This window comes from Euleptes europaea, chromosome 10 (genome assembly GCF_029931775.1).
Source record: "Euleptes europaea isolate rEulEur1 chromosome 10, rEulEur1.hap1, whole genome shotgun sequence".
In the NCBI taxonomy this organism is placed as follows: Eukaryota; Metazoa; Chordata; class Lepidosauria; order Squamata; family Sphaerodactylidae; genus Euleptes; species Euleptes europaea.
Window position 1 is genome coordinate 19,232,976 of NC_079321.1, and position 20,573 is coordinate 19,253,548.

Sequence of the window (20,573 nt, forward strand, 5' to 3'; positions counted from 1 at the left end):
CTTCCAAGTTGGCAGCCATCACATTTTGGGGCAGGGAGTTTAATGAGGCAGAGTAAACATGGCCTGAACAGGACTTTCCTGCCTGCTCCCTGCACTTTGCCTGCTTTTTCAGAGACCCGTTTTATCTCAAATTTGAAAAGGCAGGCAAAACGCAGGTGGAGAGCGAGGCGACCTCTGACGGTCGGAAACGGCACGCATAATCAACCCAAAGACCCACAGTCGTCGGAGGGGTGACCGCGAGGGAAACAGGCAAGCATAGAAGGCCTACTAGTGCTGCCTCCTCCGTGAATAAAAATGCTGTTCCACTGAAGTAACAGTACAGTCGGACACCCACTGTTTCCAATGAGAAACTCCACTGTGGCGAGGGGGTGGGGTTTTCTGTGAGAAATTTTGCAAGTCTTATCAAAACTCTCAAGTTTGTTTATCTAAAGAGGAACTTCCAAATACAAGTTATATTTCGTTTAGGCAAAATATGGCCTAGTCTAGGAGCGTACAGAACCAGCATGGTGTAGTAGGTTAAGAGCAGTGGTTTGGAGCGGCAGATTCTAATCTGGAGAGCCAGGTTTTATTCCCCATTCCTCCATGTGAGCGGCGGACGCTAATCTGGTGAACCGGGTTGGTTTCCCCACCCCTACACATGAAGCCAGCTGGGTGACCTTGGGCTAGGCACAGTTCTCTTAGAGCCCTCACAGTCCCATCTATCTCACAGGGTGTTTGTTGCGGGGAAGGGAAGGGAAGGGAAGGCAATTGTAAGACGGTTTGATTCTCCCTTAAGTGGTAGAGAAAGTCGGCATATAAAAACCAACTTCTTCTTCTTCCCCTGCTTGAAACTGTTTTACTATTTCTATTGAAACCCTTGAATTTTTTGACAGATGTTTTGTGCAATCAGAAAGACCTCCAAGTGAAATTTTGGTGCTAGCTCTAGCTTGAAATCCTTGCATGACAATAAGGTACTTGAATTTCAATAGAACTTGCCCCCAAATAATGGGCGTTTAGGATTGCAGCCCTAGACCGATGCAATTCTGGACCAGTTTGCAGCACCGAGCCCTAGTACAGCTGGTTTCTAGAAAGCCTGGGTAATCTTACACAGAATATAATGAGATTTCTTGAGTGTATATTCAAACTGTATGCTGCAGCTTACCGAAGCTTCCAAATTTGGTTACAACCCCCATGTACAACTTCATACACAACATTTGCCCCCTTATGACCACGTACACCTGTGTTGGCAAAATGTCAAGTGTGAATATACAGAGTACCCCAATTATATAACATCTGGTGCAGTGTTATATCTATTTTTATTATTCCCCCTTCCCAGAATATAGCACAACAGCTGCTAGTGCTTAAAAAAACCTTCTTACCTGATGAACATAATATTCAAGATCGTAAAGTGCCGCTATTTTCTCTTCCAGCGTCGAAGTGGTCCTGTTGAATCTGTTGATTAGTTTAGACATAATTTCAAAATCTGTTTCCAGCAGCACGTTGAGCTCTCTAAACTCTTCCTTGAGTTTCTCAATAGGACGGAACCTTCGTCTGACATCTTCCTGATGAGCCTGAGAAAGGAGGAAAAAACAAAACCAGAACAGCGCATTCTCCAAAAGGTAAACACCAATTTCTACCAATGTTTTGATTCCGGAAAAATATCCTGTCAAAGCAGTCGCATCTTTCGGGATACACGAGTAATTGCCACCAAACACAAACATGAGCGGCTTTAATTACGCAGTTAATTATGCAGCCAGATAAAAAGGGCCAGCATTATCTTTCATCTCTGATTTGCACATTTAACCTCTCCGATGAGAGCACTGTAATGTATCGGGATGGAAATCATACTGTTCCACAGCTTGGCTTCAGGAAACATGGATTTTTATTTTTTAATTTATTTTTATTTATTCTTTTGATTTATATTCTGGTGCCCCCACCACCACCACAGCAGGCTCAGGGCAGCAAACAAGATATACAAAATGCAACAATTTAAAGCATTTCATCCTTAGATAATATAAACCTCAAAAACCCAATAAAACCACCTAAAACCTTTTAAATCTACCAATGTCAAAGATGCTAACCCATTAATAAACCATTTAACAATCATTTTAAGAGCCCCATGGCGCAGAGTGGTAAACTGCAGTACTGCAGTCCAAGCTCTGCTCATGACCTGAGTTCAATCCCAATGGAAGTCGGCTCAAGGTTGACTCAGCCCTCCATCCTTCCGAGGTCGGAAAAATGAGTACCCAGCTTGCTGGGGGTAAAGGGAAGACGACTGGGGAAGTCACTGGCAAACCACCCCGTAAACAAAGTCTGCCTAGTAAACGTTGTGATGTGACATCACCCCATGGGTCAGGAATGACCCGGTGCTTGCACAGGGGACCTTTACCTAACAATCATTTAAAAAATCAGCTCACCCAATGTTAGATGGTAAAGCGGGAGAGAATTTTGCAGTAGGAACCAGCCATGAGAAAAAAAACAGTGTGGGGGGGGACACCAAATGGGAACCAATAAGCCAGTGGCATGGTAAGCAGTATAGGTCTGAACACACAAACACATGAAGCTGCCTTATACTGAATCAGACCCTTGGTCCATCGAAGTCAGTATTGTCTACTCAGACCGGCAGCGGCTCGCCAGGGTGTCGGGCTGGGGTCTTTCACATCCCCTACTTGCCTAGTCCCTTTAACTGGAGACACTGGGGATTGAACCTGGGACCTTCTGCATGCCAAGCAGATGCTCTACCACTACCACTGAACCATGATGGATCTTCAGTTTGGAGCCACATTCTGCTCAGGCAGGCCAAAAAACAGGAGGCTCAAGTTCCCTCCTTGGGACTGGGATTGACCACAGCTTTTCTGCAGACTGAAAGGTTTCCACCTGCCAAGTGTGACTTTCTCACCTCCCACCTGCTCTTGGGGACAGGGACCCCCACTCCGCCTGGAGCACCATTTCAGGGGACTTTTGGGGCTGCCACAGTGGGGAGGGGAGGACAGATAGTCACGCTGTGGCTCAGTGGTAGAGCATCTGCTTGGCATGCAGAAGGTCCCAGGTTCAATCAGTTCAATCAGCTTCTTCAGTTAAAGGAACCAGGCAAGTAGGTGATGTGAAAGACCTCTGCCTGACACCCTGGAGAGCCACTGCCAGTAAGAGTAGACAATACTGACTTTGATGGACCAAGGGTCTGATTCGGTATAAGGCAGCTTCATGTGTTCAGATGGAAATCCTTCCATCCTTAGAAATGCACCAGTGAACCCAAGACGACATGTTACAGTTCATGTGTATCAGGTCACCTCCCTGAGTATTTGAGATTGATTCAAGAGACGGCATTAACCTTAAGGAGAAATCACTGCAATGGTGCCTTAATGGACAGGGAGAGTGTGATTTACAGTCACCAAGAACAGTCCTCATTACTTACCAGTTTTGACCTTACATTCCACTCATTCATAGCTCAACAAAGACAGTTTACAATTTAAAATGCTTAACAGATAAGTTACCTGGCAAACATATCCTCCCTCCCCCACCCTTTTCATCTCCCTTTGTGAATGTTCCTCCTTCAGAAGTTCCTGCAAATTAAACCTCAGGAGGTGCTTGGCCTTACAAACCAGGAGAAAATTTCACAAGTATAGCTTTGGTCTGGATCTAATCTTTCGAATGCATCCTTTTTCAGGGACGGATCTCTCTCATCTCCCTTCTTCTACTGCACCCCACTGGGCTCCCTGAAACACTGCCTAGGAGGCATCGAACCATTAGGAACGGCATGGGGTGTGCTGGAAGGGTCTGCAGTTGTAAAAGGGAACTGGAGAAAGTCACAGCTCCTTGTGTCCACAGAGGCGCTCTTCAATGGGCAGAAGGGAACTCTGAATCCAACCCAAGGACTTCTCTATGTGCAGGACCTTGTAAGGCTGTTAAGCACACCTCCAGATTGGCATCCAGGTCCCAATTGTTGCAAGACAGCACAACTACCAACAAAGAGCAAGTATGACAGGTGGCTAAAGATCCCCCTGAAAATATTTCCTAAGAGACCTGAAGAATGACTTCCAGTGCAATCCTAAGTAGAATTACACCGTTCAAACTTCACTTAAGTCAATGGACATAGAAGGGCATAACTCTCTTTAGGACTGTCTTGTAACTCGATTGGTCTAGCTCCCCAGAGTCTGCTGGGCTGAACAGCGACTAAATCAGACAAGAACAGCTTATACAAATTTTGAAGAAGCACTAGAGAGTCACTTGGCTGACCCAATAACTTTCTGAGGGTTGCAGAACAAGAGAAGTTTTTCCCAAGAGAACCCAAAAATTTTACTGCAAGGTATTCTAGGGGTAGGAACTGGTAATGGGATGGAACAGCTCTCCTTCAGGTCACCCTTCCACAAACTGAAGTTATTGCCATCTTAATGAGGGAAAATAAACAGAAGACAATCACAGATTTTCCCCAGCCCAGCAGCCTCCTCAGTAAATCTAACACTCAGAGACATGGTAGCCTTCCCTCCTGCACCCTTTTCACCAGCAGAAATGGCCATGGGGAATGTTTGCTCCTCCTCCCCCTTGCAGCGCTCCCAAGCCAAACAGAACAACTGACACTTTGAAAGTGGGTTCCCTCAATCACACATGGGGCCACAAGCAGGTATGGGCACCCATGACCCGACTTGTGCCAAATGTATCGTGTATTTTGGCCCTGAGCACCAGCTTTTGGGAGCTTTCAGGAGGCTACTGGAGAAAGAGGGAGGCAGAAAACATCCACAGCTCAAAGCGTCCTGACGCTCAAGATTTCTAAAACCCCACCCATTAAAAAACAGTGAAGGGATACATTCGTAAGTCTACCCTATTGACAACCGAGATAAAGAAGAAAATTAAGACATCAGTGGGTTAACAAGCAACTCGTTCTTTAAAACTAGAGGTTGTTTCTCTTCCGCTCCTTGGAAAGGGTAACCACAGCTTGGCAACGCTCCTCTCAATACATGCTCATTTGCTGTAGTTGCTTCATTATTGTTTCTCAAGCTGAAGAAGCCCTCCAAAACGTGGACGCAAGATTAGTCACACGTTCTCTTATTACTTCCATTCTACCTCGGACCCGACTTGGATCCACCGGATTACGGTCTTGGACTTTAAGTTTACCCGACACTCCCGGGTGGGATTTCTCCCGAAACTCCCGGGCGGGATATTTTTGAACTGAGTTTTGCATACTGGATAGCGTGTTTTAAGGCGGTTGCCCTTATAAGTGGATGTTTTCCATATTATAGTTTTGCTTGATTATTGATTTGGTTTATGACGTTTGGTTATTATTTGAATTATTCATGTGTGAGGCATGATGTTCATGCCTGTATAAATCACATGTTTTCGTTTTGCCCATTGGTTTGTATAATTGAGCCCTCGTGCTGCCAATTTCCTTAAACCTCCAGGTAGTAGTTGGAGATCTCCTGCTATTACAACCGATCTCCAGCCGACAGAGATCAGTTCACCTGGAGAAAAAAGCCGCTTTGGCAATTGGACTCTATGGCATTGAAGTCCCTCCCCTCCCCAAACCCCTCCCTCCTCAGGCTCTGCCCCCCAAATCTCTCACCGGAGGCGAAGAGGGACCTGGCAACCCTACATATTTTTGAACTTGGGGCTCTCTTCTCAGCCCAGATTTGCATCACAGGCTTCCTAAATTTTGTTTTCCACAAGCTGATCCAAGTGTGTAATTGCTACGCTTTCGGTAATGTTTTCCTAGATGAGTACCTTTTGTTCCAGCATATCCTCCGCCTTCACGCTTTCCTTCATTTTAGCCAATGCCTTTTTGAGTTCTTGAGTTGTAAACGAACTTGGGTCAATCTCAATGGGGCCCAACCTTGCAGAAAATAAAATGTGAATTACACAGGTGAACAGCTTTTCCACATTGAAAAGAATGTACAAAAAACATTTGCCTAGCAACCAACCTCCTCCTGCCCTGCTTGTTTAATTTATCACAGGCCACACAGCCGATGCTACAATCTTGCATTTATTTTAGAACTGATGTTTTAATATTCTTTTCTACTCATATTTGCAAAAGCTGGGATTTTACGATCCAAATGCAGAAACTGAGAGTGCACAAAAATTATACCAATTCTATCGCTTTCTCAAGCCATCTTCTAAGAATGGCTAATGCTGAGGTCACACACCCACAGCAAAAACCAGCTGTTCCCACAGCATTGTCAATGTCATGGAACATTTAATACTGAGACTTGGAGTAAGCATTTTCAACAGGTAACACGGATTCAGGCCTTTTATGCATGGCAGTTTCCCTCGCCATCACCCCTTCGACAACTTGTGGTCTTTGGGTAGATTATGCATGCCGTTTCCGACCCTCAGAGGTCGCCTCGCTCTCCCCCTGCGTTTCCCTGTGTTTTGCCCGCATTTTCAAATTTGAGATGAAACAGGTCTCTGAAAACATGGGGAAATGTAGGGGGAGAGCAAGGTGACCTCTGAGGGTCAGAAATGGCATGCATAACCAAAACAAAGACCCAAAGTCATCTGAGGGGTGACCACGAGGGAAACAGCCATGCATAAACGGTTTCAGTTTTTCTTTTGTTGGGGGGGGGGGTTCATTTGTTGCTCCTGTGTTGAAGAGGAGAGGCCCAAAACTTGACCTGGCAACATATGCTTTGGCACGCATAAGGACTTCCATAACTACAGCTCCTCAATAAGAAGGAGTTGGCTTTTATATGCTGACTTTCTCTACATTTAAGGAGAATCAAACTGGCTTACAATCGCCTTCCCTTCCCCACAACAGGCACCTTGTGAGGTAGGTGGGGCTGAGAGAGTTTGAAGAGAACTGTGACTGGCCCGAGGCCACCCAGCTGGCTTCATGTGTAGGAGTGGGGAAACCAACCCGGTTCTCCAAATTAGAGTCCACCGCTCATGTGGAGGAGTGGGGAATCAAACCTGGCTCTCCAGATTAGAGTTCACCACTCTTAACAGCTACACCATGCTGGTAATAAAAAACACTGCTCAAGGAAGGTGATCCCCAATATGGCTCCTGCAGGCATCATGATGGCCATTTGCTCTTTCCATCCTGAAGTCTCTTGCCCAAAACAAAGCGCCATTTTGTGACCAGGGCCATCATGATGGGAGCCATTTTGTTCCCCATGGCAGCCATTTAGTTATGGCGCCCACCACCTGTTCTCAAAATTCAAGAAGTATCCACAGGCTCAACAAAGTTGAGGACCCTTTGTGTATACCATTAAAATATAATGCCCAAGCCAATCTTGTCAGATCTCAGAAGCTAAGCAGGGTGGGCCCTGGTCAGCATTTGGAAGGGAGACCACCAAGGAACAACCAGTGTCGTGACCTGGAGGCAGGCAATGGCAAGCCACCTCTGAACGTCTCTTGCCTTGAAAGCCCTATGGGGTCGCCATAAGTCAGCTGTGACTTGACGGCAAAATATATATATATAAAATGGATAATTCTGGCAGAGCTGAACCTTTACTAACGTGCTTCAGATTAATAAGTCATATTTAATTTATGGTTCTGCCTGTTCAAACGCTTATTTCAAAATGGAGAAGAGGAAAATGATGTAAGCTGTTTTTGGTCCCTACTGGGGAGAATGAAGTTAGTTAGTTAGTTAAATAAATAAATAAAGGTTCACCGACAGGTTCAGCGTACCTGAACTGATTCACCTATATTTTATATATATCAAACTTAAAATTTCAATGTAATTCTGATCAAATGAATACAATGATTTAAAATGTAATATGGGTAATATATTATATATATTAAAATACCTATATACACATTATAGTTCTACATGCTATTTGCATGCGTCAATTCTATACCCTGCAGAACTCTGCCATTTATACTTGCCCACTGAAAGGACAGAATCATATATTGTTATTACACAAACGTACACAGAAGGATCTGAAAAACACAATGTTCGCTCCTTTTATAATTTTGGGGAGGGGCCGTGGCTCAGTGGTAGAGCATCTGCTTGGCATGCAGAAGGTCCCAGGTTCAATCCTCGGCATCTCCAGTTAAAGGGACTGGGCAAGTAGGGGATGTGAAAGACCCCTGCCTGAGACCCTGGAGAGCCGCTGCCGGTCTGAGCAGACAATACTGACATTGATGGACTAAGGGTCTGATTCAGTATAAGGCAGCTTCATGTGCTCAAATCTCTCCAGCAGTGAGTAGCAGGCACAATTATATAAACCCATGACAAGGCACATCTACATCATGGCCTCCATGATCTCATATATGGTCTCAGCCCCCCTCCCAAAAGGTGTCACAGAACTGAGAGATACACAAAATGGCAATGAGTTTGGGAAACAATCCTATGAAAAATTAATCTGAGGCTTTAAAGGGAAAATAAATATTTATTACATTTTAATTCCACCCTTCTGCCAACGAACAGATAACATGGTTCTCCCATCTCCTTTTTTATCCTCAGAACCGCCCTGAGGTAGATTAGGTTGAAGGTGAAAGAAGCGGGGGGAGGGAATGAATATGACTGGCCCAAATTCATGAAATGAACTTTATCGCTGAGGAGGAATTTGAGCCTAGCAGTGCATTCCTAAGGAGAGTTACTCCAGTCTAAGCCCATTCATTTCAATGGGCTCAGACTGGAGTAACTCTCCTTAGGAATGCACTGTAGGTCTCCACAGTACTAATCCAGCTCTCTAACCACGATACTACACAGGCTCTCACTAAAGCAAACAGGAGCACAATGGACGGACGGGTTGGCGAGAGAAGAGAACATTCCTTCTCTTTCTGTCACACTCAATGAAATGAAACCAATCAGCTAAACAAACAGGAATTTTGAGGGGCAGCCTTAAACACTTGCAAGTTTTTATTCTAGCAGAAACTTTTGTGAACTGGAGAACCACTTCATTAGATGCACGAAGGAAAAGTCCTTCATGCTTGGTTGAAGTGATGAAAATCCAAAATCTTAAAATCTTTGATATTTATGGTTCTCAGTTTTGATCTTATCGTACCAATTTTAAGATGTATGCTTTCTGTTTGTGATATTTGTCATAATGTCTATGCCATTAAAGGTTTATGGAATGGAATGGAAAAAAGTCCTTCACACTGGGCTTAACAAGAAGAACTAGTGCCAATACAATTCATGCACATCAACTGTTTTAGAGAGGCGTAATTGTGTCTGTCTAAAACTACTCTTTTACCAGAAGTTAATTTTAGAATTGGGGGGAAAATGCTCTCTGTCAAGAAAAGCAGTCTCATCTCAAAGGGCTCCAGAAAGAAAAGATAACACTGGTTTCCCCCACTGCTCATGTTATTTCCCTCCAGAACACACAAATCCTTGGGTCACAGGGTACCTGGGGAAAAGGCAGTTATAAAATATTTTAACTAAATAAATATTGTACATAAAATCCAGGAGCTATGTACAACAAGCATTGTTAACATATTTTTTTAAAGAGCGAGAACTAATATAGCAAGGGGGCGAATCCTTCTCGTCGTTCACTAAATCGGTATCTCAAATATCACCAGTGCAAAAGAGACTTCCTTCTTTGTAATTATATGATTAAAACTAAGACGACACATCACCACCACCATCTGGCTTGTTTGCAACATCAATCTCCCAAAGCTGTTCCAAAAATAAAAACCCCTTCCCCAGAATAGAGATGTACAAGATGTTTCAGATGTTCTTTAAAGAACAGGAAGGAAACAAAAACCCTACCTGTAGTCAGCACGCTTCTGCTGAAGCTTAGAAAGGGCAAACAAAATATCCAAGTGTACGTTTTCTATGTGGCTCAGAGCAAAGATCTAATAAGAATCAGTAAGCCATCAATAAAGATATTCAGATTTTACTAACATTGTGCACTGAATTTATGTTTGTTTGTTTTCAGGCTATTATTGCCACTCAGTTTAACAAGGATATTATCAACCCGGATTTGGATAGCACTGTTTATGATTGGTATGTACAAATCTGTATTACAGTGTTTTACTATTCTCTAATCCACCTTGAGTCTGTGAGAAAGCCAGACAACAGATGAAAACAATTAAAATATTGTGATTTTAGTGTGAATGTAGTCTGACTTAGCCCTGGGCCGCTCATCTGTCTGTGGCAATTCAATATTGTAGAAAAGGACAGGGGTTTCCCCAACAGCTCACAGTGTCATTGGAGCTATTCAAGTATTTCCTTGCAGTCAATTATTCTCCTTTAAAAAAAATTTAATCCAACAGCACTCTTGCTGTGATCACTAATTAATTTTTTTAATCAGCTTCTATCTTCAGCATAATCTTCCAACTTTATTATGCACTTTCACATTGCCTTTAATAGGCTGCACTGTTTTATTTCCATCAAAAAGATACCTTAAAAGCCCTCCAAAGAAAGGGTGCTTATCAGAATTCAATTCCATTCAAAACACCAAAGTTAGCATTGCAACAGGGAGCCTGCCATTGTTGCTATCTATAAACATACATTTACATCTGCAGAGCACAAGTCATGCACTTAATCATTCACCAGTATCATGTCCTTGTCCCGTGCTTTCTCTAAGGAACTCAGGATGGCATACATCATTTCCCTCTCCTCCATGTTACTCTCACAATAACCCAGAGAAGTAGGTTAGGCTGAGAAAGGAGAGTGTGTGACTGGCTCACAAGTCAAAGAAAATAAAATCTCAACAATGTACATCGCATGCATACAAAAACGGAAGGAGGCACCAGTAACACAGCATTCTTGAGAGTGTGTGTGTGTGTGTGTTAAGAGCCATCAAGTCACTTCTGACTTATAGCAACCCTATGAATAGGGTTGCCAACCTCCAGGTACTAGCTGGAGATCTCCCGCTGATCTCCAGCCGATAGAGATCAGTTCCCCTGGAGAAAATGGCTGCTTTGGCAATTGGACTCAATGGCGCTGATGTCCCTCCCCAAACCCTGCCCACCTCAGGCTCTGCCCCAAAAACCTCCCACTGGTGATGAAGAGTGACCTGGCAGCCCTGTGTGTGTGTTAAGTGCCGTCAAGTCGTTTCTGACTCATGAATGAAAGTCCTCCAAAATGTCCTATCTTTGACAGCCTTGCTCAGATCTTGCAAATTGAAGGCTGTGGCTTCCTTTATTGAGTCAATCCATCTCTTGTTGGGTCTTCCTCTTTTCCTGCTGCCCTCAACTTTTCCTAGCATGACTGTCTTTTCCAGTGACCCTTGTCGTCTCATGACGTGACCTGGCAGCCCTACCTATGAATTAATGTTCTCCAAAATGTCCTATCATTAACAGCCTTGCTCAGGTCTTGAAGACTGAGGGTCATGGCTTCCTTTTTTTAAGTTTTAAAAGTTTTATTTCAATACACAAACATATGAACATAAAACATAAACATTTGTATTCATACAATTTTTATTGAGTTTACTATTTAAATTTACATTTTAATAGTTCACTTCTTTTTGGGTAGCATTATTCTATCTCTTCATGTCTAATGACATATTTATTGTAAAGCATATTTTACCTTCTTTGATTGAGTCAATCCATCTCATGCTGGGTGTTCCTCGATATCAGAGGTTCCCAAACTTTCTGATTCATGGAGCACTTTTCAGGAGAGCAATTTGTCACAGAGCACTAATTTTCACCTAGCACCTATATACTAAACCAAATGACAGTAGTATTTTTCTTTCCAATCTCTTCACGAAGCACTAGGAGATGTTTCGTGGAGTACCAAGTGGGAACCTCTGATCTACATCATTCTTAGATTAAAACGTAAAGGTAGTCCCCTGTGCAAGCATCAGGTCATTACTGACTCATGGGGTGATGTCACATCGCATCGTTTACTAGGCAGACTATGTTTTATGGGGTGGTTTGCCATTGCCTTCCCCAGTCGTCTTCCCTTTACCCCCAGCAAGCTGGGTGCTCATCTTACCAACCTAAGAAGGATGGAAGGCTGAGTCAACCTTGAGCCGGCTACCTGAAACTGACTTCCACTGAGATCGGACTCAGGTCGTGAGCAGAGCTTTGACTGCAGCTTACCACTCTGCGCCATGGGGCTGGCTACCTTCATTCTTAGAGACCAACAATAACATCTCAGACTGCTAAGCATAACAAATTCATAATTCATGATGTCCTTATATACTGTGTGGGACGGTTTCAAGTTCTGCCCTCCAAGAGCCTCAGCCAAACACTTTAAAATGGGGGAGGGGGGAATATTTCGGCAGACTAACTGCTGGCCAACTGACAGAGTTGGTTACTGTTGGGTTTGGGTGAGAAAGGAGTTTTACTGGTTAATAGGGTTGCCAGGTCCCTCTTCACCACCAGAAGGTTTTTGGGGCAAAGCCTGAGGAGGGCAAGGTTTGGGGAGAGGAGGGACTTCAATGACAACTGCCAAAGCGGCCATTTTCTCCAGGTGAACTGATCTCCATCGGCTGCAGATCAGTTGTAATAGCAGGAGATCTAAAGCTAATACCTGAAGGTTGGCAACCCTACTGGTTAAACAGGGAGTCTTTAGGTAATATGAAGATAGGTAGGGTTTGGGTGTTGTTCCTGTCAAAACCAGTTGAAAGAAAAAAGCCTTCCTTTTCCATGCTGTAAGTCCAAATCAGTTGAACAAGAAACCTGCTTTGTAATCATTATGCTTTCTCAGAGCTCCACTGACTTTGTTACTGAAAATGGAGAGGGCTAGAGGAAAGGAAAACAGAGAAACGACCAAGCCACGCACACCACTGAAACAAACCTGTTCCTTAGATGTTCTCATCAAGCCTACTGTGTGTTTCCTTCAAGCCTATAATCCACCCATAATAGGCCATGTGAATGCCAAGTAGCACCCAGAGGCCAGGCACTGCCCTCCTTGAGGACTAAAGGACCCAAAAATAGAGCCATAAAAGCCATAACAAAGAGCCATAACAAGGCACTTGCCTCAGGCACACGAAACTGAGGGGCGCAGGGGGGAAAATATAAAATATGCATGTTCTATCCCAAGTCACCATGCCATTAGGAAATGGACACATTTCTATAAATTGTAACTGAACCAAGCAGGGGCGGCTAGCCAATTAGTAGAGTTGCCAGCCTCCAGGTACTCAAAAAGAGGAACTCGTGCCAACAAGTGAAAGTGACTTAAAAAAAAAGGAACTAATGGCATATATAAACATCAAGTTATATCCAATGAAATAGTTGCTAAAGCATTTATGAGAACAATGCAAAGATGCAAGGCAATGTAATTAATACAAGCAAAGCATTGGACTCTATGGCATTGAAATCCTTCCCCTCCCCAAACCCCGCCCTCCTCAGGCTCCACCCCAAAAATCTCCCGCTGATGGCGAAGAGGGACCTGAAAACCCTATTTTATAGGGCAGTAGCAATACTAGTTTGTCTTCTGCCTCTGAGATGGTAAGCTTCTTTAAAGGTAAAGGTCCCCTGTGCAAGCACCGGGTCATTCCTGACCCATGGGGTGACATCACATCCCGACGTTTCCTAGGCAGACTTTGTTTACGGGGTGGTTTGCCAATGCCTTCCCCAGTCATCTTCCCTTTACCCCCAGCAAGCTGGGTACTCATTTCACCGACCTCGGAAGGATGGAAGGCTGAGTCAACTTTGAGCAGGATACCTGAAACTGACTTCTGTCGGGATCAAACTCAGGTCGTGAGCAGATCTTCTTTAAACAAATATAAAAGCTGGCAAAGTGCACACAAAAATACACAATCTGAAAAGAGTGATTTTTAAGGAAGCTTATTTCCTTGGTTGAGATATTGCCAGAAGGAGGAGTAGGATCCTTACAGTGCATCCCTATGCAGAGTTGCTCCAGTCTGAGTCCACTAAAGTTAATGGACTCAGACTAAAATAATTCTGCATAGGATTGCACTGTCAGAAAGCTCCCTCTGCCTCAGACTCTTTTTGACTCGTCAAGCCAGTCATATGCTTATTTACACAGATGTAAACTAAGTCCAGCAGGCTTTGTTCTCAAACAGTTCAGTTTCTGTTCTCACCAGTCCAGCAGGTTTCGTTCTCTTAACAAAGCTTATTCTATTTATGTGTATAAAAGAAATGAATACCAAATTGAGAGACAAGCCTAACCTGTTGGTATGACTAAGAAGAAAAGTTGGTTTTTATATGCCGACTTTCTCTACCACTTAAGGAAGAATCAAACCAGCTGACAATCACCTCCCCTTCCCCTCCCCACAACAGGCACCCTGGGAGGTAGGTGGGGCTGATAGAGAGTGATTAGCCCAAGGTCACCCAGCTGGCTTCACGTGGAGGAGTGGGGAAACAAATCCTGCAGTTGGCCAACTGCGGAACTGCATGGCTGAGTTAACCTTGAGCCGCTACCTTAAACCAACTTCCATCGGGATCGAACTCAGGTCATGAGCAGAGCTTTTGACTGCAGTACTGCAGCTTCACCACTCTGCGCCACGGGGCTCTTATTGATGCATTTACCTTTTTGTCAAAATAACGACTATGAAAGTATGTGGGTGTGTAAAGTGCCATCAGGTCACAGCCAACTTGTGATGACTCCAGCAAGGAACTTTCAAGGCAAGTGATTAATTGGAAGTGTTTTGCCATTACCTTCCTCTGCAGAGTGTGCTTTGGGGGTCTCCCTTCCAAGTACCAACCCTGCTGAGCTTCTGAGATCTGACGAGATTGGGCTATACCATTCTGCCTGCTCTCCCATCAAAGCATAGGGGGGCGCCATTTTATATTCTAGCCTCGGGTGCAAAATTAGCCAGTTACGGCTCTGCCCAACATCCTCAACTATAAAAACAAAAGTATAGAGGAAAAAAACTAAAAGAAGTTTGTAGGGTGGGAAATTTAAGATCCTAGCTTCTAGGTCTGGAGACGGGTGTCATCTCATACACCCAATCCACAACAATTACCCCTCTACGCACTGACTAGTACCGATCCCATATACTAGCAGCTTCTCAGGCTGGCAGTACAGGCTGGTGCAAAGGGCCTCTACTCCATTGGCCGTGTTCTTTCAGGAAGCAGACAGAAACACCACTTTTTGTCTGCAGGAAATTATTGGGAGGGGGAGAATTCACTTCTGGCTGAGCTGCAACTGGACTACAGGGTCTGGCTGTTTCACCACACTTATTCTCCTCGATCAGGCACCATCTTGAACCCTCTTCTTCCCTGTACAAATCGAGGAGGCAGTGTTGGCAGTGGGGGGGGGGGGCGCTGACATGGAAGGGACTGAAGAAAGAGAGGCAAGAAGGACTATAGGAAAGTAAACCTGTGAATCTGACTCATACTGAATCAGACCACTAGTCCATCAAGGTCAGTATTGTCTGTTCAGATGGCGGCGGCTCTTCAGGGTCTCCAATGAGAGATTTCATATCACCAACGACCTGATCCTTTTCACTAGAGATGCCAGGGACTGAACCTGGAACATTCAGCATCCCAAACAGTGGAGTGGTGGAGTCTGATCTGGAGAACCGGGTTTGATTCCCCACTCCTCCACATGAGTGGCGGAGACTAATCTGGTGAACTGGATTTGTTTCCCCACTCCTCCACATGAAGCCAGCTGGGTGACCTTGGGCAAGTCACATTCTCTCAGCCCCACCCACCTCACAGAGTGTCTGTTGTGGGAAGGGGAAGGTGATTGTAAGCCAGCTTGAGTCTCCCTTAAGTGGTAGAGAAAGTTGGCATATAAAAACCAACTCTTCTTCTTCTTCTACCATGGAGCCCTCCCTATAAACACTCTCACACTTCCTGGTCCCTTCATTAGTGTTTAACAAATGTTCATTGGGATTAAAGTATTTGAATTATTAAGATGTTGTGACAGTGACAACCTTGAAAGTCAGCTGAACAATAAGATTGCAAGGTTAAGAAAAACAAATGGAGCGGAGAGGATTCTAGAAATAATGAACAGTACCTGCGTTGATGCATCATGGTTCTCTTAAAAAACAGAGAATAAAATGCTGTTACCACTGTAACTTTAGTACTAGAGTTTGTTTCCCCCTAGTTCCAAGAAAGGTGGAACCTTGAAAACTGAAAATAAGATCCAGGGAGATTCAAGTTATTCAGCGACTCTTGAATGCCAAACTATGTAAAGAAGTTATGCAACTTCTTTCTTCAAATAAAGAAAAGGGAGAGGGAATCAGAAACTTACCAACTTCCAATTAAAAAAAACCAGACCAACATAAACACCCCTTTTAAGCTACTGTACCTTTTATTTTTCGAAGGATCTTTCGCATCCCTTTTTTCATTGTCATTGTCTGGAAGCTTGGCTAGCCTTTCCCCTGTCTGAAGATTTAATTGCACGTGTAATCCTGCAGGAAGAGCTTGACCTGCAAACAACATGAGAATGTTACAACGTACTTGCAATGCAGTCCTCAGCAGAGTTACACCCCAAGTCCATTGACTTCAAAGGGTATAACGCTGCCTAGGATTATGCCGCTGTTGTTCTCAAGATTTTGATTGCTGAACATGCACTTTTATTTCAGTGTTACAAACATTACAGCCCAACCCTATGCGAACTGTACCAAAACTAAACCCTCTTAAATTCAGCAGAATGCACTCCTAAATAAATTATGCATAGGCTTACTTGGAGAGCCAGCGTGACGTAGTGGTTAAGAGCGGTGGTTTGGAGCGGTGGAGTCTGATCTGGATAACCGGGTTTGGTTCCCCACTCCTCCACATGAGCAGTGGAGGCTGATCTGGTGAACTGAGTTGGTTTCCCCACTCCTCCACATGAAGCCAGCTGGGTGACCTTGGGCTAGTCACAGCTCTCTTAGAGCTCTCTCAGCCTCACCTACCTCACAGGGTGTCTGTTCTGGGGAGGGGGAGGCGATTGTTAGCCGGTTTCATTCTCCCTTAAGTGGTGGAGAAAGTCGCCATATAAAAAAACAACTCTTCAGTTATATTTAACATGATTAAAGCCCTTTTGTGTAACTCGTCAAGGAAAGAGAGCCTGGTGTTGTGATTTTTAAACAGACTATACTGTGCTTCAAATTATTCATATTTTTGTATCTTCCCTTGATTTTTTATATCTTCTATTTTTTCCCCACTTGACATATGTGCATAAATTTTCTTTACCGCGGTTTTTCAATTCAGTCATTCACTTTTGCGAACAGGTTTACTTACAGACACAGAAAATGCCAAACTGGTGCTCTGAACAGAATGTTAGGGTTTGGGACTGAAATTTATTCATTTTTCAGTTACATCTTGCAGCCTCTGCTTGTTTCCAAGCAGTTTCCCTGATTAACACAATATATTATTTCGAAAGATCTGCACAAAGCCACTTTAAACTTACCTGGCCGCACTGTTTGCCATTGACGTGTTGGATAAAACACTTCCAAATCTTCAGGGTCAAGCTCTTCCTCCTCCACCTCCTCCACCTCTTTCTGGTTCTGTTCTTTTACATCGCTCTCCTCTTTTGTTGTGAGCGCAAACTCCTTGGTAAATAAAGAACACAGCTTTTGTTTTGCAGAATGCATACAGGGTATTTGCTGGTGGGGAAAAAAGCCACATTAAAAGGCTTTCTAATTAGCATAAAAGTTTGTAAAGACCCATGGTTAAGTACACAGGGTTGGATCCAGTGATCTGCCAGCGGAAGGAACTAAGGGCTGCGGATCTTCCCCAACCTTCCCTTCCAGCTCAGGAAAGGTGATTTGCAGGGTTGTGGGATCTGCATGGAGGAACAGCCATGGGGTCAGTGGGTAGGGTTGGCAACTCTACATTCAGAAATACCTGGAGATTTGAGGGTGGCGCCTGGGAGAGTGGTATGTAGAGAGGGGATGGATTTTAGTAGGGTATAATGTCATGCATTCCACTTTCTAAAGTAGCCAGGATAAGCGGGATATGTGTTTTAAATAAATAAAGTATGTTGTCTGGAGATTGGTGGCAATTCCAGGAGATCTCCAATTGCCCCCTGGAGGTTGGCCACCCTATCAATGGGAGGCAGTGAGAAGGGAGGGGAGTAAGTAGATAGTACCTCCTTCCCTCATCTTCAGTCAGTGGAGCTCCACTGATGGAATACAGGAGTCTTTATGCTCCCTTCACCCATTGACCTATGCGGCAACATGATGCCATTTTCTCAGTCCCATTTCAGAGCCTTGGGCAAACGCCTGTAGTCTGAAATGAAATCGGGAAAATACCTCCAAAAGTCTCCAGGCTTCAGCATAGCATCATCAGGAAAGCACCAGGTTTACCAGCCTCAAAACGTGCCCCCCTCAGCCTGAATCGAGCCCTTTTTAATCACATTGTCCTTTTTACCCAACACTGTGGGTTTGGCAGGGGCAAGGGGTGCTCTTCTACACGCCTATGTGATTTGAGAGCTTACTGGGCCTAGCATCCGTCTGCAACCGGCACCCTGCTTGACTTGAATGAGAACTGTGCTATCTCTATCCACACCTGTTTACATCATGGGGGCAGAGGGTGATGATTTCAAATCAGGAGGAGCACAGGCTGGAAAAGGAGACCGGATGCTTCTGCGCATGTGCGGAAGGTCCGTCAAGATCAGTATTGTCTACTCAGACTGGCAGCAGCTCTCCAGGGTCTTAGACAGAGGTATTTCACACCACCTACTACCTGCTCCCTTTAACTGGAGTCCAAGAACCATGTGAGCTGGAACCTAGAAATCCAGCCATTAGAAATACTAACAGAGCATAAAACTCTTAGTCACCTAAATTGATTTTCAAATAACAATATGCAAACTGTAAAAACTATTTTTAAAGATGGGAGAGGCAAAAAGGAGACCCTCCCTCAATCTTCAGCATACTCCTAATAATGTGTGACTGGTATCTCCCATCTCCTGATTCTAAATCAACCCACAAAAATTTGGTTACTTTTCACACGCTTGCTAAACTATGTACACATTTCTTTAAATTAAACTTAGAACCTGACAACTGGGATATCTGTTGATCAAAAATAAGACTTGCTAGGAAGGGGACGAAGGAGGCTTGTCTCTAATCTGATGCAGAAATGTTTTACTGATTGTTTCTTCTGCCCCATATGCAAGCTGTATTCAGAGATATCCTCCTTTTGCAGGTAGACACGCAATTGAAAACCAGAGGGAGGAAAAGCCACGTGTGTGGGGAAGATTTGGAGCAGAGGAATGAGATGAGGAAAAGGAACAATAGCCATTACCCAATAGCAGTAACACTGTACATGTAGTAAAGCTGAAGGGTGTCTTGGGTTTTCACCCCCTTATCCTTGACTTCTTTAATAAGCTGACAGCCATTTTAAACGTAAAAGGATTTCTCCTTTCCCAAATTTACTAAGAGTTCAAAATAACTAGAGGGGAAAAAACAGTACCGTAATCAACCGTAATCACTGAAACAATTTTTTTCCCAAGGGGACAGCTGCGCTTAATGCTTCCGCAATGATCCAGAAATTAAACAAGCTGTGTTAAAACTCGCAGTTAACTCCAGAAGGAAAAACATGGAGAGTAAACCTATCCTGCCAGTTTGAAATCATGCTGATGGTTGAACTTTCTCTCGTGCAACCTCCTTCAGTATGGAGTCATTAAGGACACTTACTGTGGCTCTGACACTTGAGCACGAAGGGAAGCTTATTGCAGAAAGCAGCAAGACCACCAAGCTAAGTTTGGACACAATGGACGGGAAACAGATGCTGGGAGACATTGCAACCTGAAATACAACATTTGGTTAATGACAATACCATCCCTGCATTCTACCATTTTACTAGCTAGCAAGGTTCCGCAGGAACAAAAACACAACTAAGCAGTAAATACGACCTCTCCAAAGTTTGCATCTGAAGGATGCATCCCTCAAGGCAATTAAAAGTGAGTAAATCTTACAGAAATCAGTTATAAATATGTATTTAACATTACAGAATGCAATTCAAATCTCTCCAGTCAATGGGAAACCCACTATGGATTTTATAGGTCCTAGACTACAGTCTAAAAACATGTTTATACAATCAGGACGTAAACTAATTTAGTATGCAGCACAAGCTATCGTTGTATATGTATCCACCAATCACATTTTTATCCCGTTCTTTTTCCAAGTAGGTCAGAGCAGTATACAAAGTTTCCCCCTTCTTCCATTTTGCCCTCACAACAAACCTGCAAGGTAGGTTAGCCCAAAGGAAAGCGATCAGCCTGTGATCATTCAGTGAGCTTCATGGAAGATCTCCCAGGTCCTAGCCATTCGACCACACTGGCTTTCCTGTGTGTGTTTGGTACTCACGCTGACCGAAAGAGTGGTTTCATGTATTTATTTTCTTGCTTATTTGGAAAGACATAGCATGCTTGTGTGTGAATATGTGTGTGTGTGTGTAGGGGGGAATGTTTCCATAGTTGCTTGCTAACGTGGGTTTTCCTCACTTAAGGTTTCTTCTCTGGGTGGCAATATGTGAATTATATCTCTCCCCGGGGATTTTGGCCAGGGGTGTAATCCTCCTCCTCTGTCACTACCTGCTACAAGTAGCGCTTTCTGCTTCACCATACCTTGCACGGCAAATGACAGCAATACAGACCACTGCAAAGAGGTGCATCCATTGTAACACCAGGCTGCCCAAACAAGCAACTTTGTGGTGGAATCAATACAGGTCAGCCACAACAAGAAGTCCATAAGTGGAAATAGTACAGTTAGCAACATGACTTTCAATCATTTTTGCAACCCTTAAGTGCCAGGATCAAGATACTCTTCTGAATCCACCATCATACGTTCCTCCCTTAGGCCTTCCCTTTACATACTGATATAATCCCTCAGATATTCCATGCCTGCCCACCTTTTGAAATGCAACTG

The 20,573-nt window shown here is 44.0% G+C and overlaps 1 protein-coding gene across 1 annotated transcript in view; it reads right to left on the bottom strand.

Moving 5' to 3' along the window:
- Positions 1–20,573, bottom strand: part of SIL1 (SIL1 nucleotide exchange factor) — a 77,478-nt gene that overhangs the window by 56,384 nt on the left and 521 nt on the right. Inside the window, exons 2-6 of the mRNA XM_056856420.1 lie at positions 19,341–19,451; positions 17,114–17,255; positions 16,028–16,148; positions 5,695–5,803; positions 1,359–1,550 (exon numbers count right to left, since the gene is read on the bottom strand). Of these exons, the coding sequence (XP_056712398.1) occupies positions 1,359–1,550; positions 5,695–5,803; positions 16,028–16,148; positions 17,114–17,255; positions 19,341–19,445 (669 nt within the window). The 5' untranslated portion in view covers positions 19,446–19,451. The remainder of the gene's footprint in view (positions 1–1,358; positions 1,551–5,694; positions 5,804–16,027; positions 16,149–17,113; positions 17,256–19,340; positions 19,452–20,573) is intronic.